This window comes from Carettochelys insculpta, chromosome 19 (assembly GCF_033958435.1).
Source record: "Carettochelys insculpta isolate YL-2023 chromosome 19, ASM3395843v1, whole genome shotgun sequence".
Taxonomy (NCBI): domain Eukaryota; kingdom Metazoa; phylum Chordata; order Testudines; family Carettochelyidae; genus Carettochelys; species Carettochelys insculpta.
In genome coordinates, this window is record NC_134155.1 from 5493610 (window position 1) to 5521494 (window position 27885).

Below are 27885 nucleotides of genomic sequence, written 5' to 3' on the forward strand. Positions count from 1 at the left end.
CCTCTGTATCTGCTCCCAGGCTTCAGCGATCAGCAGCCTGCACTCCATGTGGCCGTCTCCGTGCGCCCTCCTCTGGCAGTAGAGGCTCCCTACTGCACGACTAGAGTCGCTAGGGTGGGGCGGAGCAGAGGCAGCGGATCTATGGCCGCCGTTAAAACTCTGCAGGAGAGGCAAACCAGCTGCGGTGGCGGGATACGGGTCGGTGGGAGGAGACGGGGCGGAGCCCAGGGCTATAGCTCTCTGGAGGCTTAGGGTCCGGCCTGGGGACCATGCAGCGGGATGTGGGAAGCTTTCCCCTAGCCCCTGGCCTCAGAGCCAAGCTAATTGGCGCCGGGTTCCAGACGGCCGAGGAGCTGCTGGAGATCGGGCCCTGCAAGCTCAGCAAAGGTACTGGCCCGGGCCCAACTGGGTTAGGCGTCTGGCTTACAGCCGCTTCCCCCTCTAGTTCAAGGGCGCCGACCCCAGGTTCTCTAACGCAGGGGCGCTACTTTCGGCGCCCACTGCCCCTGTTCTTTGCCAGCCCCGGCCTGTAATTCACTGACTGCGCTTCTGTTTCCTCTAAGACCCACCTCTGAACCTTCCCCGCCCCAGCCTCGCGTTCCCGCCAAGACCTCTTTCTTACCAGGGGCGCTGGAACATTTTTATAGTGGGGGTGCTGACAGCCAAACTATGAACTCTCTTTCTAACGGAAACCACTTTAATCCAGGGGTACAGCAGCACCCTCACAGCACCTGTGCTTCATACTCTCTACCTAGGCACCTTATCATCTTTCTCCCAAGACCCTTGGGGAGGGATAGCTCAGTGAGTTAAATCCTTGAGGAGGCCATTTAGGGGTCTGGGGCAAATAGATTTAAAAAAAATCTGTCAGGAATGGTGCTTGGTCCTGCCAAGAGGGCAGGAAACTGGACTGGACTGGACTCAATGACCTCCCAAGGCACCTTCCAGCTCTATGAAATGTGTATCTTTCCCCCCAAAAAAACCCCACCTTCTCTACAGGCCAGGCATTTCCCAGAGTCACCCACATGCAGTTTTCTAGCCAGGATTTAACTCTCTAGTCTTGGGAGCTTCTGCTTGGGACCATTGGCAGGGATTCTCCTTATTTTTCCATTCCCAGACACTACAACCCAGGTTTTATCTTTAAATATCACTGCTCCTTATCCTAGGGCTTTTCTTGCAGCTTCTTTCAATGTTTTTCTCAATTTCTCCAGTCTGTGATTTTTGTGGCTAGTAAGAGAGAACCCCTGCCTCGAAAGGAAATCAGGCTAGCACCCTGCTGTTAAGAATTGATTTTAACAAATGGCTAGTTTAATTAATTAGTTCACATGTATAAATCACTTCTCTGCAGCAGTGCTCAAGTGTTTTGGTTGGACTCTGGGCTGTGGTTGGATTCTCTGAGAAGAAGGTCTTATTGAGTTTTCATGGAAGCCTGAAAAAGTGAAAGGAAAGCTTTTTTTGTGTTTGATTATTTCTACTTAGATCTCAGTTAAAAGGATCTGACTCTGACAGAGGATTTCAGCTTTTGCTGAGAGCTATATGGAAGTGGGAGAAAGAAGAGCTGCAGCAGGCTATGCTCCACTGCACCCCAACACATCTTGGGTTCTAAACCAAGTAAATGGATGTGAAATTATTTACAAAGAAAAAGATAAGAAACTAGAATAGATCTTGCAGTGCACTAAGATAAATGTGTGAAATAGCTGATATCCTTACCCTATTATATTTTCTTACATCTCTGGTCAAAGTGAAAGAAATATATATTTAAGTTGGTGGGCAGTTTGTATTTATCAGAGATATTAACATATTTTGCATCATTCCATTACTGTGAATAAATTCACTTGGATTTGGAATAGGCCTTTGGACTGGAATAAACTTGTGCTAGTAGCTGGTACGTGTGACCACTAGGTGTCACTGTGAGGTAAAATTATTTCACTACCTGTGATTCTGAAGCCATTAACTAAGAGATGTGTTCAAGTGAGTAGTACAGTATTATAATTACATTAGTCTCTGATGTGTCAAGGGGAATTTGTCCTCACAGGTTCCATCCAAATCTATAACAAAGGTAATTTCTGGTCCTTGATCTGGAGGTCCCTTTTTCAGCAGGCACACTTCCAGCTGCACCTTGGAGAAACTGCTCATTTGCTGTTGGAGTCACTTTCTTTGTTTAGTTCATCACCTTCGGATTTTGTTAGTGGTGTCATGTAGATGCGATGTGCTTCTAGTGTGATAGCATTTATCTCTTTTCTGGCTATGCTGTGTGTAGGTCTCTATCTTTTTTTAAAGAAAAAAATCCTGTCATCACCAAAAGAGAATGGATATTAAAGAAAGCTGGTGTTAAGCAGTTGGAAGAATAAATTTCAGGCCTGGTTTTTCGGAGCAGCTGAGGGCCAACAGCTTCTGTTGACTTCTGTGGGATTTGTGAGTTCTTGGTACTTCTGAAAATCAGACCAGTAATTTTATTCCAAAAATGGATACAAATAGGTCAACATGAGTAGTCTGTCCCTAAAAAAACCTACCAAATAGTATTGATATTTTTGAACTGGTCTAATTGGAGATCCTATGAATCTAGCCGTCTTCTCCATTTATACTGGGACTGGTTGTGAAAATACAGGGCCCTGTGCTTTGTTTTTCAGAAATTGGGATATCTAAAGAGGAAGCACTAGAAGCCTTGCAAATTGTAAGAAGAGAATGTCAAAGTAATGCGACAAGGACTACTGGTGAACTTGAAGCTTTTGGGAAGTGCACAGCACTAGAACTCCTAGAAGAAGAACAGGCCCGGGGCGTCATCATAACCTTCTGTTCTGCTTTAGATGATATTCTGGGAGGTGGTGTGCAACTAACAAAAATCACGGAGATCTGCGGAGCACCGGGTGTTGGCAAAACTCAGTTATGGTATTTTAGTTTTAAATCACTTCTGGGCAATTAGGGATCTAGTAATACCAAATGTAACTAGGACCAAAGTCATTTATTCTTGTTGTCAGGGCTGCAATCCCATATTGCCATGGTGCACTTTAGAGAGAAGTTGGAAGTCGGGGGTTGTAGATAATTACAAAATATTATTTAAATATCAATCAGGCCTTAACTCTTGTTTGTTTCTTCTGGCAGTATGCAGCTGGCAGTAGATGTGCAAATTCCAGAATGTTTTGGGGGGCTTGCTGGAGAAGCAATTTTCATTGATACAGAGGGAAGCTTTATGGTAGACAGAGTGGTAGACATTGCAACCGCCTGCGTTCAGCACTGCCAGCTTATTGCTGAAACACATCAGGAACAAGGTATATGTGTTCCTTTCAGTAGGCTAACATTCCTGTATTTGTATGTGTGAAAAATGAGTTAAATATAGGAAAGCTGTGTTAAAGTTAAAAGGTTTATTTTACATATAGATAGCTATGGGGACAAATTACCAAAGTGTCCGGGTCCAGCAGCCTTGGAATATGAATATTAGGACCACATGGAACAAAAAAAATTGTTGGTGTTTAACTGATCTGGGGGACACCTGTACCACATGAAGTAGTACCCACACATTAAATATTGCCTGTTTAATATTGACTAGGGTCATTTTGGTCAGCTGTGGTTGTGAAAGTTACATTACTAAACAAATTTGATATTTACAAAAAAAATTAATAAATTTCCATTTTGCAGCAGTATTCTCTTCCATAGCCTTCAGTAAATGTGTATGCATGTCCTGAGACAGCTTCTGGTACAATTTCTAGAAGGTGATCATGCTGCTTACATTCAAGCCATATGTAAAGGAAGTTTCCTTCCGTTCTTAATTGCTGACTAATGACCAGCATTCCCTCTAATGTTTCCATCCATGGGTGGAATACAGTTTAGGTGCACCACGGCATGTGCAGAGGTGCACCACCAATAGAAACACGCTGCCAGCTGTGGGAGGCTGTGGGTGCTCTGCTAATCAGAGCAGTAGCACTTGAATCTCTCTTGGGTGGCCACTCAGCTTCCAGGGAACACTGCTGATGACTCCCTTTTCCTTTTACAAACTTTCAAATATTGTTTTTGTTGTTACGTGATAGAGAGAGGGGTTGGAGGAATGATGAGAGTAATATGTTGATTTTTTTCCCCCCCAGACTTTCAAAATTCCCTAGAGACTTTCTCCCTTGAAAGTATTCTTTCTCATATCTATTACTTCCGTTGCCATGACTACACAGAGCTGCTAGCACAGGTCTACCTCCTGCCAGACTTCCTGTTGGAGCATTCAAAGGTAGGGGTTACTGCAGACTTAGCTGACAGATGCCTCACATATTTGATGATGTATTGAAGGCATGGAGAATTTGTTCACTGGCGTGAGAAAAGGTCAGTCCCTCTGCGTTTGCAAGCAGATCATTAGCCTGTGAACTGAGATTTTGCTGCTGCCAGACCTCAGATATAAAAATTTCCACCGCTTCTTTTCTGCCTCAACCCCCCGCTACCAGTTTCCTCTTCCTCATCCCAGTCCTAAATTTTCAGAGCACAACAGGTGCCCTTGGAAAATGTATCTCTAAGTCATGTTTGCACTTCATCAGCACGATGTGACAATGGCAGGATGATACAAATCCAGTTTTATGCCCCCAGAAGGACAGCGTCCATCACCAAAAGAACCCGTCACATCTTGGACAGCCAGAAGCTGATTCTTTTCTCTCTCTTAGGCTACGTCTACACTAGCCCCAAACTTTGACATGGCCATGCAAATGGCCATTTCGAAGTTTACTAATGAAGCACTGAAATGCATATTCAGTGCTTCATTAGCATGCGGGCGGCCGCGGCGCTTCAAAATTGATGTGGCTCGCCGCCACGCGGCTCATCCCGACGGGGCTCCTTTTCGAAAGGACCCTGCCTACTTCAAAGTCCCCTTATTCCCATGATCAGATGGGAATAAGGGGACTTCGAAGTAGGCAGGGTCCTTTCGAAAAGGAGCCCCATTAGGACGAGCCACGCGACGGCAAGCTGCGTCAATTTCGAAGTGCCACGGCCGCCCGCATGCTAATGAAGCGCTGAATATGCATTTCAGCGCTTCATTAGTAAACTTCGAAATGGCCATTTTGAAGTTTGGGGCTAGTGTAAACACGGCCTGAATATGCTATCTGTTGCTAGGAGCAATTTGAGCTTGCAGTTTAATTGTAAAGTGGAGGACTGCTGAAAAGTTGCCTAGGTTCTGAGTGTAATAGTATTGTAATAAGATTTCTTCCACCTCCTTTCAAGATTTTTAAAGTCTTCAGGTCAAATTTCTCTCCAACAAGCTGCTCTGTGACTCTGTATAACAATAGGAATGAATGTTGTTTAGGAATGCTGTCCAAGATGCAGGTTTTGTCTAATGCTTCATTCTGGTTTTGGATGATATTTTGGTTTTACATATGCTCAGAGCATACTGCATACTTGTTTTTGTTAATGCTCTCTCTTTGCCAGGTATTGAAGGTGCTCTGTTGTGTTGCCCATCAAGGAGAGCCAACAGCCTCATTAGCACAATAGCAATGGGCTTCCTTTCTGTTGTTCCATCTGTGCAGATTATTGATACTTGGTTTTGAATCTGACATTCTGATGTTTGGGTACCACAAGACTGTCTGTGTCAAAGGAGTAGCCATGTTAGTCTATATGTGCAAAAATGGGGAGACCTGTGGCACCTTAAAGACTAACACATTTATTTGGGCATAAGATTTCACGGGCAAAATCCCACTTTGTTAGATGTATGGACAAGACTCTCTGGTAGGGTGGCCATATTTCCCTGTCCCAAATACAGGACAGGGAGATATGGGGAGAAGGGCAGCTCCTCTCGGCTCCACTAAGCTCCAGGGAGCCGTGAAGGAAGCGACAGCAGCCGGGCCTCCCCATGAGTCCTGGGGAACCAGCAGCAGCCGGGCCTCCCCTGGAGCCCCAGGGAACTGGCAGCCGCCAGCCTGCCCCAGGATCCTGGCAGCCACCAGCACTCCCCGAGTCCCAGGGAAGCAGCAGAGACACAGCAGCCACCAATGCTCTCATGCTTCTCTGATGCTCATGGAAGTGACTCAGGCACAGCTGCTGGCAGAAAAGGTCAGCGGGGAAGGTCTCAAATACAGGACAATTAGTCCCTTTTAAAAAATAAGTAGGGATGCCTTTTTGGCATCTGAAATATGGGACTGTCCTGTCTTATACAGGACGCATGGTCACCGTGCTCTCTGGTGATTCCTTTTGCAGCCTAGTATGTGACTTAACAGACAGTGGCAGTGCCATGTTTTGTTAAACTGTCCCTGGCCGTGTCTACACGTGCCCCAAACTTCGAAATGGCCACGCAAATGGCCATTTCGAAGTTTACTAATGAAGCGCTGAAATGCACATTCAGCGCTTCATTAGCACGTGGGCTGCCGCGGCGCTTCAAAATTGATGCGCCTTGCTGCCGCGTGGCGCGTCCAGATGGGGCTCCTTTTCGAAAGGACCCTGGCTACTTCGAAGTCCCCTTATTCCAATGAGCTCATGGGAATAAGGGGACTTCGAACTAGGCGGCATCCTTTCGAAAAGGAGCCCCGTCTGGATGCGCCGCACGGTGGCAAGGCGCGTCAATTTCGAAGCGCCGCAGCAGCCCGTGTGCTAATGAAGCGCTGAATATGCATTTCAGCGCTTCATTAGTAAACTTCGAAATGGCCATTTGCGTGGTCATTTCGAAGTTTGGGGCACGTGTAGACGTAGCCCCTATCTCTCTAAGTAGCCTCGGAGCCAAGAGACAGTCTGGGAACTCCAGAAGATCTCCTGGATTTGTTTTGCATTATGAATGATGTGGCTCCTTTTTTTCATATGCACTGCTGCCCACAAGATTAAATTATCTCCATAGGTGCTGTCTACAGTACAGAGAAGACTGACTGATTTATAATAATAAAAACATTCAGCTTGAATGGGTTAGCTATGGTATAGACAGGGCAACTGTTACGATGTTTAGGTTCCTGTCCATCTTGAGAGCCTTAAACCCACAATTCTGCTAATTTTGTGAAAAATGCAGTGGAAAGAAATTTGATAAATTACCATAATATCTCATTATCTGTTAATCTGATAGGCATGTATATGGGGGTGATACAATTTGCCTTTTTAGTCTACTGAATTATTGTACTATTAAGCTGATTTGCTCATTCCTGTAAAAGTGGGAGTGCATCTCGTACCTAAATTTGATGCACCAGACAGGTGCCTAGATCTGAAGGGAAAAATGAGAGAAAGCAAAGGTCTCTTGTTTTAATTCTTATGATTTCAGCTCCACCTCCCATTTCAAATTCTTCTTCCTTGTTGGATTCCCAGTACCATTTCCCAAAGTGACATTTGCTGCAGGCTAATATGTTCTAGCCCTAAAGCTGTTTGCCAACGATGTGTTAAATCAATAGTACAACAACAAGGTTTTCCCATAATAATTTTCAAGCTGTTGCATTGCCCAGTAATACAGGAACTTTCAGAATCCCATTTTTCTGCTGTTTAGCAACAAGTCAGTTGAACAATACCAGACTACCATATTTCCTTCCTATACTTGAAGCAGTTTTGGCCATCATAGCACCTATTGCAAGTGAAGTGGGAATAAATCAGAATCTTCATCTGCTGCGGATAGTGATGAGCTTTTAGCAGTGTTTAGCTAAACACTAGTTAGCTAAAACACTAGTTTTAGCTAATAAATGCTGTAAAATAAACTGTTTAGAAAAGCAAATATCTACAGGGAAGAGAGGCACCAAACTCCACAGTGCAGTGCCTTATATATGTAAACTTCAGTTAAAATCCATGTTTCCAAGCTTAATCTGTGTTTACACACCTCAGTACATGGATAAGTTACTTTGACAGTGAAATTCATCCTGTGGGTTTTTTTTGTTTGTTTGTTTTTTTGTTGTTTTTTTTTTGTGCAGGTGAAATTCAAATAGTAGTTTAAGTTGAGAACTTGAAAAGCAATAATTGATGTTTAACTTTCTCTTTCCCTCCCTCAGTTTCTGTTCTTAACAACTGCTCGTGTCCAGTTTTTTATTATTGCATAATGTTGGTTATTGGGCACATAGAGATTGCAAACTGAAGACCTGAATTATTTTATATGAAATAGATTATGACACACTTACCGTGACTGGCTTGTAGGATACAAGCTTAACACCATTTTTTTTTTCTTTCTATGTTTAGATCCGATTGGTTATTGTTGATGGAATTGCCTTTCCTTTTCGCCATGACTTTGAGGACCTCTCACTGCGAACACGGCTTCTGAATGGCTTGGCACAGCAGTTGATCAGCATAGCAAATGCTCATAAATTAGCTGTGAGTTTGGGTGTGAGGTTGAGTTGAAGGAAATAATATGCAAAGTACACAACTGGTCTCTAGAAATGTGGCTAGCTGCTGCCTGAAAACAGTGAGACAAAGCTGCAGGGATGTAACTGGGAGCTCATATTTGCCTGTTAACAGATAAGTATCTGGATATTAACAACCACCAATTAATAGCAACATTTTATTGAAAGCCAATCCTGTACCATTGACTTTAATGTTAATGGGACTGAATATTATCAATAATATACAGTTTAGTCATCATGTTTTTTGCGAGAAAGCCACCAACTTCAGGCAAGCTTGCAAAGCTGCAGCCAAGGACAGAAGTGCTGGGATATTCTTTCACTGGTTTTAGTCCTGCAAACTTGCCTGTGGCCAATGCTCCACATGTCCTAGAGTTTCCTTTTGGGGCACAGAAGTTGGGAGGGGAGGCCATGGACGGAGCAGTAACAGTGGGTGGGGAGACTGCAGCTCAGATGCCATAGCTGCACAATACCTTTCTCTGAGCTGGGGGAACTGCACCCAGCAAAGCAAATAGTAAGACATGCTGAGCCCCAAGCACTGGAGAGCATAGAAGGAGGCATGTTGGGATGCTAGGGACCCACAGATCTCCCATTCCCCATAGAAAGCCCTAATATTTAGACTGCAGCTCTCTTCCCAGCTGCTGCCTGGGTTGCAGCTAGAGAAGGCACATTCCAACAGTTCTTCTTCTGGCTGCAGCCCTGCAAAGCTGCCTTCTGCTAAGTAGCAAAAATGGGATAATGGCAACTTTTTTGCTGGCAGCCAAGAGGTTGCCAATAAGCAGAATTTGCTGTAGAAAGAACATGAACCAAAGACTGGAATGTTAGATGCCCTTTCTCTTGGATTTTCCTACACAAGTGAAATGGACCTGAGAAGTATCTTACGAATCTACTTAGTGAAGGGAGCAAATTCCAATCTGTGGAAGCCTGTATTATTTTCTACTTTCTTTGTGCTGCTTGGTTAGGGTAGGAATTTTAAGGGATAGCAGGTACAATAAAACCTGCTGGTAGAGGAGTGGAAGTCCCATGGTGTTTCACTGCACTTTCCTTTCTCCTGCTCTTTGCATGTAGTGAAGTTTCACTCTGGTACAGCTGGTTTGCACTGCATTTGCTAGTGAGAGGACTATTACTGTCTTTCCAAGGAGATTATGCTTTGCTGTGGCTGAACAGCGTAGAAGTGGCCACTAACCTATGGAGCAAAGATGCACAAAGCTGACCGTGCCCTCCACATCTGAGAGGAACAAAGTGGTGCATATACCTTATGGAAATGAAGGGGGTACAGAAGAGGATCTAACACAGTCAGTACAGTCAAGAGTGAATGTGTGCCCATGACTGCTGTTCCATGTTACAGTGTAACATCACTTAACGGGAAATTCTTTTCATGGATGTTTAATTCTGCCGCAATCGAACTTGCCTTTTTATCACTAGTAGCTTCTCTTATTGAAAACTCCTAGGAAAAAGCAAGCTAAAGCTCCAGGAAGCCTTCAGCTTCTTCTCCCATGTGTGCACATTTAAATAAACTAGGAATACTTAAATTGCCTTAGATTGGGCCTGCTGGTTTAGAAATTAGTACCATTTTCATGGAAGGACCACTCCAAGGACAAAAAAACACTTTCTTTGCTGTGGTTTGGCTCACTGCTCTGGCATCCATGGAAACCCATAGTTTCCTGCCTGTCGATTGTTTCTGCATCATTTACCTCAGTATGGACATCTGCAAATGTTCTGCCAGGTAGTCAGCAGATGGCACTCCAGACCTACAGCTAAATATAGGGTTTGTTTGTTTTTTTTGTTTTTTTTTTTGTTTTTTTTTGTTTTTTTTTGTTTTGTTTTTTTTTTTTGAGACCTTTCAACACAGAGAAGCATTGTTCAGGAATTAAAGCTTCTCAAAATGGTGCTTGGCCACACAGTTTCCAGGTGACTTAATTCCTTGTCATCCAGAATGCTCTCATGCAATTGGCTTTTGTCTGTATTCCTAAAAATAAATCCTCTTTCCTGTGTTTCCTTAGATAACCACAGGAAGGAAAAGGGCATAACTGCATTCTGCCAGTGAAACACATTTGTGCCTGCTGATGACAGTAAGCCACACACATGAATTATGAAGGGATTTCCTTCATGTGTAGACACCAGGGGGTTACATGTATTATGTGACTTTATTTTGTACAGCTTTGCCTTTATCCCCATGCAGCCCGTACATTTGTTATCACGTGAACATGAAAGAGCACCTTTCATCATATAGGTTCCTTTCCTTTGCCCATCATATATATAATGTATATCTATTGAACAGAGAAGCAGTATAGCACTAACATCCCTTCTCAAAGAATTGGTAAATCACAGTGCATAGGAAATTGTCTAATGAATTAACCAGACACGCAAGTTTTGTACAGCAATGATAAAGCCAAACACTGCAAGACCATAGGTTTGCGGTAGGTGTTGGGTTTTTTCAGTAAATTCAGATTAACTTTACAATGAACAATATATGCAAAATTACCAAAGGTAATGCATTAAATCAGCTGTTACTGCCCTTACTACTTTATGTCTTTCCCATCATTACCTCCATTCTACCAGAAATCTAATCTAGACTGTCTGTGAGCCGCCTACGAAGATTCATTCTGTAAAAACACTCCCCCACTCTGTCTGTTCTCTTGCGTATTGCTTTATATTGTAACTGCTTGCACATTTTTAGTCTAGAAGCAGTAAGGGTTCTGCTAATTGCTGAGCATATGCACACTTTGTATATCACTGTGTACATTTCTGGTACATTGGCTGAAATCTGCCTTTGTTTCACAGGGCCTGTGTTTGTGAATAATGGCATTTGTACTCACTATTGTTTTGATGTCCATGTCACGTAATAGCTTGTATGGTGTTTGTGCATGTAGGATGAGAAGATTTAGCTTTAGAGTTACAATCCTGAATGGCTACGTTTACACTAGCCAAAAACTTCGAAATGGCCAGGCAAATGGCCATTTTGAAGTTTACTAATGAAGTGCTGAAATACATATTCAGCGCCTCATTAGCATGCGGGTGGCCACAGCACTTTGAAGTAGGCGGGGTCCTTTCGAAAAGGAGCCCCGTCTGGACGAGCCGCCTCAATTTTGAAGTGCCGCGGCCGTCTGCATGCTAATGAGGCACTGAATATGTATTTCAGCGCTTCATTAGTAAACTTCAGAATGGCCATTTGCACGGCCATTTCAAAGTTCCCTTATTCCTATGAGCAGATAGGAATAAGGGGACTTTGAAGTAGGCGGGGTCCTTTCGAAAAGGAGCCCCATCTGGACGAGCCGCGCGGCGACGAGCCATGTCAATTTTGAAGTGCCGCAGCTGCCCGCATGCTAATGAGGCGCTGAATATGTATTTCAGCGCTTCATTAGTAAACTTCAAAATGGCCATTTGCACGGCCATTTCAAAGTCCCCTTATTCCTATGAGCAGATAGGAATAAGGGGACTTTGAAGTAGGCGGGGTCCTTTCGAAAAGGAGCCCCGTCTGGACGAGCCGCGCGGCGATGAGCCATGTCAATTTTGAAGTGCCGCGGCTGCCCGCATGCTAATGAGGCACTGAATATGTATTTCAGCGCTTCATTAGTAAACTTCAAAATGGCCATTTGCATGGCCATTTCGAAGTTTTTGGCTAGTGTAGACACGGCCAATGAGAGCAATTCCTCTCCCTAGCAGACTGAAAATATTTTTGCAGAGTTTCATTAATCTTCTCTGGATAGTGATACTGTAAATGTTCCCAGCCTTTCTTTTCTTCTGTAAAAGTCCCATTCCAGTTGGAGGGATGAGAAATAATGGCACAATTAGATTATTATATAGCCTACCTTGATGCATGCATGACAAACTTTTTTTTCTTACATGACAGTTCCTCTGTATTTTTCTTTCACTTCTTCCCCCCCTTAGGTGGTTTTGACAAATCAAATGACAACAAGAATTGGACAAAGCCAGTCCATGTTGGTACCTGCTTTAGGTAGGTGGTTAGCCAATAAGTTGAAAATAACATTATCCTTAGAATGTTTGTTTTTCTATTGGGCATCATGAACAAAACCTGAAAATGTTGGCTGTAATTTCCTGTGGATGCAGGAAAATGCTGAGCATTGTCAGTAAAATTACCCAAATCTGTGATGACTTATTACTGGTGGTAGAAAGACCTGAAACACGTAAAGTCATGTCATTATTTTCAGTGCAGGCCTCCATAGTTGCTAGTAAAACTAATTCTGAGATCAAACATGGCATTTGAGATTGCAGCCCAAAAAAGGATTTAATTTTTATTTTTACAGTTTTGTTTAGAAAGTTATTTTTAATGTTTTAAGTTGCAGATTGGGAATGTTAACTAGTAGAATCTTTTTTCCCCCTCTGCTTTTTTTAACTCCAAGTAATGTTTTATGTACTAAAACCTGAAATTGGACTGGTAAGGACTCTTTTTAATTTATCTGAATTGCTTCGTGGGGGTAATACTATAGAGTTGGTGCTCTATGGAATGGACACACTACCTAGTTTCCAGAATCAGAAGCTAATTCCTTGCAGTGTGTCCCCACCCTTACCAAATTCACAGTCTATTTTGGCCAATTTCATGGTAATAGAGTTCAAAAATAATACATTTAATGATTTCAGCTTATGAAATTTCAGATTTAAATGTGTGATAACTGTAGGATCCTGGTCTAAAAAGGAGTGAGGGGTTGCAAAGTTATTGTAGGCAGGGTTATAGTACTACTACAGTTACTTTGCTATGGCTGCTGGTGCCTGTTCTGTCGTCAGAGCTGGGCAGATGAAGAGCAGTGGCTGCTGGCCAGGAGTCTAGCTCTGAAGGCAGAGCTGCAGCCAGCAGCAATGCAGAAGTCTGGATGGCATTGTATGGTGTTTGCCACCCTTCTGTGCTGCTGCCTGTAGAGCAGGGCCCTCTGTCAGCAGTGGCCATGCTCTGGCTGCCAATCTATGAAAGCAGTAGTGCAGAAGTAAAGGGGAGCATATTCCCACCTTTACTTATGTACTACTGCTAGTAGGATGCTGCCTTTGGAGCTGCGTTTCCAGCCAACAGCTGTGGCTTTTCAGCCACCCAGCTCTGAAGGCAGTGCAGACAATACTATGACCCTTCTAAAGTAGACTTGTAACCTTCCTGCAAATCCCTTTTGTGTCAGGATCCCCAATTTGAGACACACCACTCTCCCCTGTGAAATCTGCCTAGTTTAGGGTAAAGGCATACAAACTACCAGATTTCATGTGGTGGGGAGACTAGATTTCACAGTCTGTGACATGTTTTACATGGCTGTGAATTTGATAGGGCCTGAAACATATCTAATAAAGACCTTGGGGTGGTGGTCATACCATGCTTTCATTTTCTTTCCCTACAATCACTTGAGAACTTCCTATCCCCACCTTTATACCTATTCAGACACAGCGACAAAATAAACCTTTTAAACTGTACTCAGTTGTTTTCAAGTGGTTCAGATTTGGTGCACACACTGGAACCAGGGGCCAACTTGTCCTTCACCCTGTATAATCATGAAGAGGTGGAGAGATTCTGTATAAGACACTCTGCTATGATTTATCTTATAAGGAGAGGAAAGATACCTATACAAATTACTGTAGTCTGTCCCATAAGCAGGATGATCTGTATGGGACTGTCTGCTGTGCTTACAGGGCAGACTGGAATAGTTTGTCTGAAGAATGGAGAGGTGGCCTAATCTAAATTTCCTGTCTTTCTTGGCTTATGTTGTAACTTAGTAGTATATTATTTAGTGTCATATTAGAGAGGAAACATTTTCTGCATACAGCTTCACCTTCTGAGAATCAAGTAATGATTGCTTTGATTTTTGAGGCGGGGAGGAAGGAGGGAAAAATATCCCCAATGTTTGTTCAGCCCTTGAGCTGTTTGGCACAGATGTAAGACAGAAGAACAAATACAAGGCATGTCTTGGACAACATTGGATTTTGATCTGTGCATGCCGATCAAGACCTTGCTTTCAGTATCTGACGCTTTGTCATCTTTACCTCCTGGTCTCAGCTGTATTTGTTATTTTTGGCAGCCTTTCTGGCTACAAAATGAATTAAAATTAATAGATTTAACCTTGTTTAATAGGCAGTGTCTGGAAAACTGCTCTGTTTATTGGATCATAGAGACAGTAAAAAATGTGGAAGAATTCCATGAACATGATATTCCTAAGGTGTCGCATGCTTTCTTATGCAGTTTTGCAACTCAGGATCTTTTCATGTGACATAGCCTTCCCACTGCTGAAGACACAAACTATATGTGATCGGCCCTAAATATTTGTGCAGCCATGTAAACTTGTTAACCTAAACTGCATCTTCTAATACACTGGAGGTATGTCCCCAGCTTGTGAAATATTTAGGCCGAGGCCTCTCTCAGCCACATTTCAGTTTTAAGCAATGGTAGCTAAGAGGCTGAAGATTCCAAAATGGCATCAAACTGTGTGAAATGTGATGTGCTTTCACTGTGAAGACCCACCTATTTTAGGTGTTGCCTTAGAAAATTAGGAGGGTGATTTGAAGGTCCTCTAGATCAGTAGTTCTCAATCTTTCCAAACTACTGTATACCTTTCAGTACGCCAATTTTCACCTCACTCAAAAACTACTTGTTTGTAAAATCAGATGGGGGAAAAATACAAAAGTGTCTATTTCTATACAACTCCTTACTTTCTCATTACTACCATACAATTCTAAAATAAATCAATTGGGACACAAATATTGTATTTATTTCCATATATAGAGAAGTATAAACAATTAGACCAGATGGATTTAAATCAAGTTACCAAAAAGCTAAGACTGACTGTGCTTAGAATGCACTTAATTTTGGAATAAGCCCCACTGAACTCCTTGGTGCTACTGGCTTTTTTTTTTTTTTTTTTTTTTTCCCTTTTTGAGAAAAAACATACAGAATGGGGTCCCTTGGAAAAACTCAGGTATGGTGAAGTAAAATAGGGAATAGACTTATGGCTTCAACAAGCATGGTCTGTGGTGATTGATACCCCAAACTAAGAAGCATGGTGTATGTAATATAAAGTAAGCAAATGGCGCTCAGTGGTAATTGGCAACTCTAGAGTTCTCTTAGTTCTGCTTTCTGTAGCGTATACATCAGTGATAGATTCTAAACTTAATTAATTAATTAAACAAGCAATAATGATTACCTAAGCTAAACTTTTCTAGCACCATCCAACAGTTTGGGAATTTACTTGTCAAATCACACTTATACCAAAAGGCAGAAAGAGAATCTTGAAGAACAACGCATTGCAAAATAAATTCTTTAAGTTACTAAGGCCGTGTCTACACTTCCTGGAAGATCAACGCTGCTGCAGTTAACCTTCCAAAGTTCAATTTAGCACGCTTGGTAGGGATGCACTAAGTCGAAATTACAGGATGCCTGCATTGTTGCCAGTTCTCCTGCCTCTCATTAGGAGTAAGGGAAGTCTACAGGTAATAAATGTAGCTGAAATTACATATCTTAATTCAGCCTTTCACATCAGTGTAGACTTGGCCTAACCAGTTGATGCATTCAGCCATATCTACCTCCTCAACCAAATAATTTTCTCCCAATAAACAGTTTTCCTTACGATGTTTAATTTTTGCAACTATGCCCTACATCATCTTCTTGCACTGCTTACACTTGACATGCTTTGCTTTTTACTCAGAGAACCAATTTCTCCAAAAGATTCCCAGATAGGCTCTCATGCCCAGAAGTCATGAAATTTTTTTCTGTAGCAAAAAGTGAAGGAGAATGTAAGAAGCTTCATGTGTGCTGAATGTCTTATTTTTTTCTTTCTAGTCCACTCCACTGTTCTTTTCTATGCTTCTTCCATCCTTCCTGAGATATCGTGTCTCTGCCTTCACGACAATGTCTTAACTAGCTCCTCTGCTGTGCTTGGCCAAGGTCCACAACCTCATAAGCACAGAACAAAAATAATCCTATCCAGCTTGTCTCTCTCTTTTGTAAATTACTTTTTAGTCTGCCGAGAAATGGAAATTGAAAGTTTAGAACTTTCAAGAAGCATGAGCTAGTGGTTAGCCTTTACATACTAGAGCCATTACTTCATTGTTATGAGTCTCTTAGACTGCGTCTACATGGTCCCCTCCCTTCTTGAAGGACCATGGTAACGAGCAAAGGGGAATATTTAAATGAGGCATGGATTTAAATATTGTGTGCCTCATTTACATAGTTCCACGAGATTTCGCTTCTGGAAGAGCCCCTTTTGGACATTACAGAGCCATGTAGATGGGGCCCTTCCGGAAGGAACCCCCACTTCTGAAAGGCCCCTTATTCCCCCCACATTTGAGAAATAAGGGGGTTTCCTTCTGGAAGGGCCCCATCTATATGGCTCTGTAACTTCTGGAAGTGGCTCTTCTGGAAGTGAAATCTTGTGGGCCTATGCAAATGACGTGCAAAATACTTAAATCCATGCCTTATTTAAATATTCCCCTTTGCTCATTACCATGCCCCTTCTGGAAGGGTGGGGATTGTGTAGATGCAGCATTAGCGTAAGCCTATCATGTTTATGATGAGATTTAACTGTTGTTTTTAATGGGAAATTTAGTATTGATGATTTAAAAAAAATAAAAAAAAATCAATTTAAATTGAAGGAATGTTTTTTAAGTCATCAGTTTTTATCCATGTTGTAAACAGTCATACGAAATTTTAGTTTGGACTGACTTTGCTAGTGCTTTTTATTGTGGCCTGTTCTAGATGAGTTGATGAGCCTCATGGAAAATATCTGTATTCTTCCAGGGTTACCCAGCTCCTTGGTTGAGAACTGCTGTCCATACAGTACATCTGTGGCAGTCATCTCAGAATGATGCTAACGTAAACTTGTTCCTCAAATGTTAATTACAGTTACAAGTGATGGCTTGGTAGCATCTATTTATATTCAAATCAATGATTATCAGCCCTGCTGTCTCTGGTTTTTGGTTTTCTGATACCCCACTGAATGTGGTTTCATTGATTAGTAGGCCCTAGAATCTCACAGACTGTTAATTCCTAAAGCATTGTTTGGTTTTCTAGAGCAAAGGAAACCCTTAATTATGAATAAAATGCAGATGCTGAAGGTATTAAGTCAGGAGCTGTCTGGGCAGCTTTCTTTCCTATTGCTGATAGCTCAGCTGGACGTTCCTAGACATTTTTATGTAGTATACTTATCCATTAGGTCAATATTAATCTGTAGAGATCTTAACTTAGAAGCATCTCAGTTTGTCAATTGTTTTAAAATGAAATATGCATAGAAATATTGCTAAAATGGAAACTGCACCCATTTGTACAATTCATGTTCTGAGTTCCAGTTCTGAATCAGGTCCAAAAGAGACAATCTTAAATCTTGCTTATAAATAGATATGGTGGAATTTGGTCTAGCAAGATGCCTTGAGGGTCTAGATGTGTTAAGCTATTTAATTTGAGAATCTTTTATCTGAGTTCTATTCCTCCTTCCTGCTCCACTCCCACGTACAGTAATGAGACAGTGTGGGTCTGAGTTAGACAGATAAACTGACTTGATTCAGAAGATATAGGATATGAATGTGTGGCTGTGAATAGGGGACAGTTGCAGTACTTAACCATATGACTATTTTAAGAACCAATCCATCTTCTGACTACAGAATGTGTCCTGGAACATGAAAAGAAAAAATCTGCTAATGCTGTTTTTAAATTATATCTGATCACAAGTTGAATGTGATTCAAACAGAAATAAGGGAATTACTTCCCTTGAAATGAAGCAGTTACCTCAATTTCTCAAGTTTCTGAGCATTCTACTTCTTGAACTACTCTGAAGAGGGGTGTCAGGATTTAGCATTGCATCCTTACGCACGCTAATGGTTGAAATATTTCTTTTTTATGATCCAAGATTTTGAGAGGAAAACAGCAAAGTTTGTCTGTTTACAAACAGAATTGAGAGGCAGAATATAGCTGCCTTAAACTTTTATACTGCCATAATACCACCATCCTCTTCATGTCCCCACCCCCTGCCCAAGATGGGAAAGCTCCTGTTGTTCACACATTCAAGTTGTCACTAGTGTCTGTCCTCTTGCTAAATATATATAAAACCTTTTTTTAATGTAAAGCTATTGCTTCAATATTAACATCAGGCACACAAATTCAGATGAGTAGATTTTATTCCTTGACTCTATATGTTTGTAAAAGAATTCAGAAATAAGTATACAAGAATTTCTTGGGATATTGTGTTTTAATCACCTTTATGGAGGATTGACTTTTATTTGCTGTTAAATTTATTGATGCTAGTGCATTATAGAAGACAAAGCAGCGTGTGGGGTTTTTTGTGTGTGTCTTTCTTAGGAGAAAGCTGGGGACATGCTGCTACCATCCGTTTAATCTTCCACTGGGACAAGAAACAGAGGTAAGTGAAAGCCCCAGCTATAAATATACAAAGTGTGCCTACTGCATATTCTATCTGAGAATCTTTCAGATTGACCTCTGTGGCCAGGGGAGATCTGAATTTGATTTCAGGTCTTGGTCTCCCATTCCTTAGGCTGGTAGAACCCAGGAGTGCTAAAATAGTTAGTAGGTCAGACCTTCAGTAGGGTAGTCACCTTGCTGACAGACCCTCCCCACATAATCATCATGCTGCAGTGTTATGCTGTGTCTCTGACAGGATGTCATGTAGCATTAAATCGTCTCTGTCTGGTGACAGCTCATCAGCCTCAAGAGCAATTTGGAGACTGGTGGATAATAATGAAAAACTACTGGGCATTTCCAGTTCTTTTCATCCATAGACCTTAAAATAAGGTTCACTCAATAAGGTAGTGGAAGTGCAAGTGTCCCAGCGTTTCTGAGCTCTTCTAAACCCACCTGTGGTATCTGTGAAGTCAGGTCATGTGGCAGATGCCATTTTATATGAAATGCATGGAGGAGATGATGATGCTATATGGCATCATGCCAGTGGGGGGCCAGCAGGAATAAGTACCTGTATTTAAAAAAAAAAAAAAAAAAGAAAGATGAACTTTAGGGAGGGAGGAGGCAGAGAGGGGAAACTGATGCACAAAGTTTTCTGTGACTTTAGGCAAATAGTTGTGTTCAGCAGTTAGCACCAAGTTTTTCAAACTTTATTGCACTATGACCGCCTTATGACGACAAACATTACTCTATGACCCCAGGAAAGAGGACTCATGCCTGACACCACCCAAGCCCCACTGCTGCAGGTAGGGTAGCCAAAGCTGAAGTCTGGGCAAGAGGGGGTTGAGCTTTGGCCGTGGGGCCCCAGTATGTCTAACGCTAGCCCAGGTGACCCCATTAAAATGGGTTCATGAGCCACTTTGGGGTCCTGACTTATGGCTTGAGAACTGCTGATTTAGTACAATGGAGTCCACGACCATACATTACAATAAGGTAAATAATTAAGAATAAGATCTGCCTTCCAATCATTAGCCCCATCCATTGGACCATTCTGCCTTCCCAAAGCAGGCGCTCCTTACTAAAAAATGAAGCACTCCTCTCTTTTCCGAACAATTCCCCTTTGTTCTCATCTTAACAGATGGTGGGAAATTGCATGGAAATTTTCAAGGCTCAAAAGAAAACCACCTCCCAGGAGCAGTTAGATTTTACTCTCTTGCCTGCTACAATGTGACTCCCTCCTCCCCTTCTTTTTTCCTTCATTCCTGTACAGTCCTAGCACATTTCTGTTATCTGCTCACTTGATTTTTGTCTTGCACATAATATCAGTGTGTAGATACAATGAAACCTCCCTTCTCCTCCTTAATCCTCTGCAAACAATGAACAAACTAGACAAGCTGTTGAGATTTTGTTGTTTTATTTTTAAACTGTGGAGAGAGAGCTGTGGGTTTTTTCTGCATTTGTGAGAGACATGGAGTGATTATACCAGGCTGTTTGTTTTGGAGTTAACCTAACATTCCTGATCAGCCAAAAAGCCCTTAGGACAAGGGAAGCTGCTTCAGCATGTGGACTCCAGATGGAACAAAAGTTCTTAATTATACTGAAAATAAAGTTTGCAGTGACATTTTGATTGTGAGGCTTGCCTCCTACATGAACTCACTGGAAAGACCAAAGTATATTTAGCAGACAGAGAAAGCAGAAGGGGTCAGTGTGCATAGAACAACATCCTTCTTTATCTTTATTATATGGCATGCATCTCTTTGTGGAGACTCTGAGTACTGTACTGTTTTACTATTATAGACATGGTGCAAACAGCAAAAAACAAATTCTATTTGATCTATAAATGATCCAGATATAGCTAACAATACATGCAGGCTTTGCTATTCTTGTTTCTAAAGCTGTTACTGTATTATGGAGCTCATGTGCCTGTTAGTAGCTTTCTGCCTTGTTCATTATTCTTTGGATAAACCTGATACCTGCCTCGCTCTTCACCCAACCAGCACTGGACTTTTTACAGTGCGTAATTACAGTGGGGCTTGTTTGCTGTGAGAACAGACCCTGTTGACTCAAAGGCAGCCAGCAGAATTCCAGTGAGTGCCATAAAATATGGCTTATGCTGCTAGAGATTTAGGCTGTTTTGTAAAGTACAACCCACCAGTTATATGTTCTAAGGAATTCCCTGGATAGTTGATATGAAGTGGCAATCTTCCTTAGGCAGTAATTAGTGTTCTCTAATAAAATGGCACCTAAGGGAGAAGAAAAAACCCTAAAAATAATTAACAGGATTCTTGGCAGGGTATCTCAGTGTGACAGGTGATAAATTGTTGCAAGGCAGACCCTTTTCCTTTAATCGGTTTATCAATGGAGGGTGTAAGCTTTGGGGAGATGTGCATTGCCAGAGCTCATGGAACAAAATCTCTTACTGTTCAGGTACTTTCTAGTTATTTTTTTGGTGTTACAGTAGTAACTAGTGGCCCCAGCTAAGTCTGGGACTCCATTGTGCTGGTCATTGTATTAACATAATTACTGCTGCAGAAAACGTACAGCTAAACAGAATGACTAAGAGTGAGAGAAGCACACAAAGAGTGAGCGATAAGCCAAAGGTTGCACATGTCAATGGGAAGATTAGGCATAGAACATGGGTCTTCTGTGTCCTAGTCCAGTGCCCTAGCCACTACATTATATATACTGCTTGAACTTCTCTAATCCAACCACTCTCTCATCTGGCAACATGAGTGGTATGGCGTGATTTTAGTTAGCCATACGCCCACTTTCTATGGCTGTGGCCAAGTTTCGTGTAGTCTCATAAAGTATGTTTAGTCACCTGTCCCGGCCCTCAATGTTCTGTGCTGTTATTTAGCTCTTAATATACCCCTAAATAGTAACAGAGAGGACGTCATGGTAGTCCGTATTCTTTCAAACCAAACAAGCAGTCAAGTAGCACTTTAAAGAGTAACAAAATAATTTAGTAGGTGATGAGGTTTCATGGGAAGACCCACTTCCTCAGAACTGGAGATATACCATTTCCAGTACAGCAATGACGATTTTATAACACAGAGTCCAAAAAAAATTGAAATAAAAACTGACAGATCAGATACACAGCATTGAAGAGGGTGGGGAAAGTGAAATATTAAGTGTCCTGTCTGAGATCATTACGAATATCAAAGGTAGGGAAACTGTAATGCATAAGATAATTGTTATCTCTATTAAGGCCAAGTCTTAAAGTATCAAATTTGAGCTTAAACTGCAGTTCGCACATCTCCCGTTGTAATCTGCTGTTAGTCTCTTTGTTGTAAGATGCATTTTTCAGGTGTTTTAACAGTATGGCCCACTCCACTGAAATGCTCACTGACAGGTTTGTGTGTATTGAGATTCCTAATGCCTGCTCTGCGTCCATTCATTCTTTGGCAAAGTGACTGTCCAGTTTGTCCAATATACATAGGAGAGGGGCACTGTTGGCACATGATAGCTTATATAACATTGGTTGAGGTACAGGAGAATGATGGTATCCCCAGAATAAATATGTGGACAAAGTTGGCAACAGGGTTTGTTGCAAGGAAAAGTTCCAGGATTAGTATTACTATGGTATAGCCTGTGGTTGCTAGTGAGAATTTTCCTGAGGTTTGGTGGTTATCTGTAGGAGAGAATAGGCCCCTAAATGTCTTCCAAGTGTCCAGTAAGCAGTGGTAATACTGCTAGAAAACATTGGTTCAGCAAATTGTCTGGTTTGGCACTCATCAGATTCCAAGGGTGTCGGACGAGAGAGGTTCAACCTGTATAAGTCTGAGAAACATCTGCAAAAAATTTTTGTTTCCCAGCTTGTTGGCACATGCTAGATGCAGTTAAACCTATCTCTTTCAGCTGTTTCTCAAGGGCAGATCTATTGTTTAATGGAGTAGAGCAGAATTATATTCCATGTCTTTCCAAAGTGAAATGCTTCTGCTATTATCTGTCTAGGGTCAACAGCACCTCATGTACAAATTAGTTAGGAAGCAAGGTCTCTGCCCCAAAGTTTATGATCTAAACAGACTGTGTGCCTTTCATCCAGAACTCCCATTGAGAATGGTGCTGAAACTCTTGAAAATATAGCTCTTTTATTTAGATACCTGTATTAGAGCTGTTGCATGTGATGGTCTTCTGAAAATCTGGCCCTAAAGGCCTAAAATTCTCTTTATATTGCACTTTAAAACCTTAGCCAATGTACCCTGCTAACAGATTCAGCAATGCTAACGAAATGTGTTTTGTTTTGACCAGATTGGCAACATTGTACAAATCACCAAATCAGAAGGAATCGACCGTACCTTTCCACATTACAGTTAGTATTAATTTTGAGTGGGGATTCAGAAGTGGGAGGAGGGAGTTATTTAAAAGGAAGTTGCTGTGTGTGTATATGGCTTTGAGGGTACAATTTACTTCTTTAGGACCCTGTGTTCAAGATACAATGCTTACTAACAAATTACATATTGTGATATTTTCCTTTCTGAAGTGCTATAAATTGTACAGGTACACAGTAATACTATCCAAGTTCTGTTCAGATGAAAACCAAAAAAGGAGACCCTCCCTTCATTCCCCTTGCACATCAGCCCCAGAGCTAGTACATTTTGTGGGGTCCCCATAGGCTCTGGGGCTGGTGTGCGAGGGGAATGTGGGTTTCAGTGTGGGTGGAGACTGCCAGGAAGTTGGCTTAGGGTGTGGGGTCTGGGTGTGAGGGAGGGTGCAGGATTGGACTGTGGGTGTGGGGTCTGGGCTGGAGAGAGTTGGGGGTGTGGGGTCTGGGTGAGAGGGGTCAGGGTGAGAGTGAACATTCTGGGGAGGAGGAGGCAGGAAAAGGGTGAGGAGTCAGTGTGGGAAGGAGGGTATATGAAGGGAGTGGAAGCAGGGGTCTGGTTTGGAGGAGTGCCAGGGTAGTCTAAGGGTGCAGGGTCTGAGCAACGGGTGTAGCATACCTGGGCGTCCCCTTCAGATGCACAGTCAGAGCCAGGAGAAAGCCTTTGGGCAGGTCTGCCAAGGCCACTGCTGCTCACCCTCCCACACCAAGCTACTTCCTATCCCCTGGCAGAGTCCGCAATCTGGATCCATCCCCAGCTTATCTCATCCAGCCTGTGAGGCTTAGGTAGGGTGACCATATCTCCTTCAGCCAAATATGGGACACAGGGGAATGATGCTGTACCGGCCAAAATGGGATGGATGGTCACCCTACCTGGGAGTCAGGCGGTGGCTGCCCTGAGGGGGCTGCCACCCTGCTGTAGAGACTGCAGGGGGCAGTTTTGTTTCTCAGCTCCCACATGACTTGGGGCACTGGGAAGGGGACAGCTGCCCTGCCAGCGAAGCTCCTGGCTTACCCCAACTGGGGGAAGCCAGGTGGCCGCTGTGCGGGTCCAGCTCCACACTCCCCTAGCCAGGGGTAGCTGGGTGGCAGCCACACAGGTCTGGTTCCCCCAGGTGGAAGCCAGGCGGGAGCTGCGTCTTCATGCAGGTCCAGCTCCCAGGATCCCCAAACAGGAGATGCTGTGTGGTAGGTGCGCAGGTCTGGCTCCCAGCTCTGTCAGCCAAGGGGGAAGCCAGGAAGCAGCTGTGCCAGTTTGGTTCCCGCAGCTGGGGGAAGCTAGGTGGCAGCTGCGCCGTCATGCAGCTCTGGCTCCTGGCTGCCCCAGCCACAGGGAGCCAGAACCTGGGGCAGCCATCTTCACTTCTAAAAAAGTGGAATATGGGACAATTAGCCCTTTGACAAAATAAATCAGGACACCAGGATGGCGCCTGAAATACAGGGCTGACCCACCCAAAAGGGGATGGCTGGTCACCGTGGGTTTGGGGCTCTGCACCCCAAATCTGGCCATGTGCCAGATGCTATGGCGGGGAGCCCCAAGCCACAGGGTCTGGATCCAGACAAGCTGCAGTCCAGATGTGGATAGCAGGCCAAGAGTTCTCCACCCTTGCTATACAAGAATATCTCTTATCTAATTGAAAAGCATGAAGCTGAAAGCCAAGTACCTTCAACACACGTACAAGGTATGTAAGAACTTCATACTTTGTCATGCCACTGCTTATATAATACTGGAATGTTTCTTCTAGGAGTTCAGTGTGTTAAACTAACTATATTCTTTGGTACAGATCTATATGTGCTGAGGGCAAATGGCAGAAAGTAGATCCACGCAGCAGTGAAACAATAAACATTAAGGCTATGTCTAGATTACAGCAGTTTGTCAACAGATGTTTTTGTCGGAAGATATCTTCCAACAAAATGTCTGTTGGCAGATCATGCCCAAATTACTAAACGGCTCAAAGAGCAATCCGTTCTGTTGACAAAGTGCAGCTGGACTGTCCGGCCGCTCTCTCAACAAAACGGCGAACCGGAGCACAGCAGACAGGGCTGCCCCATGCCCCAGAAGCCCTGTCTATTGACAGAGCCCCCCGAATGTCCAGACCAGCTTTCTTTCGACAGATCTCTGTTGACAATGGTGGTATGCCTCATGGGGAGCGGTATTAGAGTGTTGACAAAAGTGCTGTGTTCTGTTAATTTACTGTCAACAGAATGCCTTGGGAATCTGGATGTTTCCCATGTTTTGTTAACAAAATGCGAGTTTTGTCAACGAACCCTCTAGTGTAGACATACCCTAAGATTCACCATTATACAGTTCAGAATTCCACTTGAAATGCTTAAAATAGCAGCTAGACAAGACAAGTTCCTCCCTTGTGTGATCTATATTTATTCCTTTTTTAATTTTATTTTTTAAAAATAAAAAAGCCCCAACAACCTGTACGTGGTGAGACATTTAGAAATACACAAGAGCTACAGAGACTGGAGTTCAGTCAAAACCTTTTTACTGGCTTCATTTCACGGTTTGAATTGGTCTTGCACAAAGGACCCAGTGGCATTTTATAAACGTCACACACTTGATAGTAATTCTACCTGATTTTTCACACTGCAACAACCTGAAATGTCAGCTCTTCAGAAATGCTCTCCGGTTCTCCATGAACATTCATGATGCTGGCAGCAGTGCTTCCTTTTCATTTAACCCCTTTCCCTCTGCAACACCTTATATTGTAGTCACAACCCTTCCATCAGAGAACGACTGAGAGTCAGCACAGACACCTATCTGGAGAGGTTGGTATGAGATGCGTTCTGCATAGCATTGCCAGTCTGGTAAAGAGACATACAGGGCATCTGCTTCATAGTATATAATATTCCTTTTCCTCACATAAACATGTCAAAATGTCCTTTGATAGACATATACTTAACAACATTCTCTTTCTGTACTTTTATTATGTGTAAACTTTTTTAAAACCAGAAATTTTGAACCAGGAGCTAATCATAAAGAAAAGGCCACTGATGCTAAACAAATTAATCTTTATTCTAATATCTCTGTTATCTTCACTATGTCTGTCCTTGGTCACTTCCACATTTGGGTTTTGACAGATGAAGTACATCCCAGCATACTTCATAAATGACAGTTGGCCATGAGTGCTCTTATTCTTACAGTGATGATCTAAGCAGTTTGAGAAAACAGATTCAGATATGGTTTTCTGTAACATGGCATCTTGTTGCAGTTTTCACTTTTTTAAAAAAAAAACTTTTGTCCTGAGGTTTAAAAGTTCCCATTTTTCAGTGCATATGTGATTCTAGCACCAAATCCTTCAGTGCTTGTGTCTCACTTCTGAGGGAGTTTTGCTTGAGTAAGAACCAAAGGATTTGGCATTCAATAGGTAGTATAAGTCAATTTACATATATCGGAGGGATAGCTGAAGTAATGTATCTGAAAAAACAACAAGAAGTCTTGTGGCACCTTATAGACTAACAGAGATTTTGGAGCATAAGCTTTCTGAAGAAGTGGGTCTTTCCCCACGAAAACTTATGCTCCAAAATATCTGTCAGTCTATAAGGTACCATAGGATTTCTTGTTCAATTTACCGAGTAGCAGTGCTCCATAGTCATAGTGATTTGTGACAAAAGCAAAATGATGGCCTGATGGCGGAATAGGAAAACACCTTTGTACGATCTTTCTCATTTAACTTTTAGTTGGCTTGTACTTGAAAGAACTTTCTTGTAATTCTGATTTTAGCCTGGATTAGGAACACTTTAAACCACTTCTCTAAAATAAGTGACATTTTCTGACTTTCTGATCTTTGGTCACTCATTAACTTCAAGTTACTCCCCCATTTTCACCACTGTGAGATCACATTCAGGTCCACTGTTGTTCTTGTCTTTGTTTCTACAGCCTAATGGCTTCCGAGATGTGCATCCTCCACCTCCAAGCCAAAGCCAGACCCCAGCAGAAGTTGAAATTAACCCTCGAAAACGACCACGGATAGAAGGAGACAAACAACAGTGATACAGTATCGGAGAGGTAGCCATGTTAGTCTGTATCTTCAGAAACAACAAGAAGTCTTGTGGCACCTTATAGACTAAAATATTTTGGAGCATAAGCTTTTGTGGGCAAAGATCCGCTTTGTCCACAAAAGCTTATGCTCCAAAATATCTGTTGGTCTATGAGGTGCCACAAGACTACTTGTTGTTTTTAAACAGTGATACAAAGGCTGAAGTTCAACAAATGTCACATATGAGAATGTTTGCACTATAAATTTGGGGCCAACATTCAGGGGAGCCTGAGAGACTCTTTTTAGTGAAAACTGCTGTCCCCCAAATTAATATTAAACCCAAAATTTCCAACTTAGCACAACAGCAATGCCATTGAATTTTTTTAAATTACATAATTTGGCTTTACTAATAAATGTTTTCTATAGTCAAAGGCTTCAGCTTCTTCAGTTGAAGTATATTACAGCTGCTGTTTCTTGTATGTCAGAGCATGAGACAGATTTCTCCATGGAACAATGTGATCCAATTCAATACAACATTTGATATAGATCTTGATCGTGCCTTCGCATCTGTGTGCAGCTGCACTTCAGAAGGGCTGTGTGCAGGGGCTAGTCCATATGGAACGCTGTGCTGGATAAGGCCTAAGTCAATGGAACTGAAGCACCTGTTTAAAGATAAGAATGTGTTTAAGTGCTGTGCTACATCGGGGTTCTATTCTGTAACTACTGTGATGTCCCTGTTGGAGACCAACTGAAGCTCTCTAAAAGCAGAAGTATTTGTTACTGGCTGTGTTCAGAGACAGCATACTGGAGCAGAAGGATATAGGAATTGCTGTACTGGATAAGACACAATTTTGGTGATTGGGAGCATTCTGAGGTTTAATCTGCATGGCTGGATAGTCTTCAGCCTGTTGTGCCTTTCTTCTAATAAAGGATTTACTGTGTTGATCCTAATCACCAGGGTATGTTTTGTTTGTGGTCCTAATT

General features: G+C 42.4%; 1 protein-coding gene across 4 annotated transcripts; it reads left to right on the forward strand.

Moving 5' to 3' along the window:
- Positions 1 to 152: 152 nt before the first annotated feature.
- Positions 153 to 27867, forward strand: RAD51C (RAD51 paralog C). Of its 4 annotated transcripts, XM_075013964.1 has the most exons (10): positions 153 to 387; positions 2628 to 2886; positions 3100 to 3266; positions 4077 to 4210; positions 8095 to 8226; positions 12144 to 12210; positions 18532 to 18592; positions 22840 to 22900; positions 26802 to 26930; positions 27387 to 27866. In XM_075013964.1, exons 1-9 carry the CDS (start codon positions 270 to 272, stop codon positions 26913 to 26915), a joined length of 1113 nt encoding a protein of 370 aa, XP_074870065.1. In that variant the 5' UTR covers positions 153 to 269; the 3' UTR covers positions 26916 to 26930; positions 27387 to 27866. The 4 variants fall into 4 exon arrangements, 3 of the variants coding, with proteins under 3 accessions (XP_074870065.1, XP_074870064.1, XP_074870066.1); XM_075013963.1 differs by having other exon boundaries at positions 26802 to 27867; XR_012648167.1 differs by lacking the exons at positions 22840 to 22900; positions 26802 to 26930; positions 27387 to 27866 and adding an exon at positions 10256 to 10324 and having other exon boundaries at positions 18532 to 18572.
- The last annotated feature ends 18 nt before the right edge of the window (positions 27868 to 27885 follow it).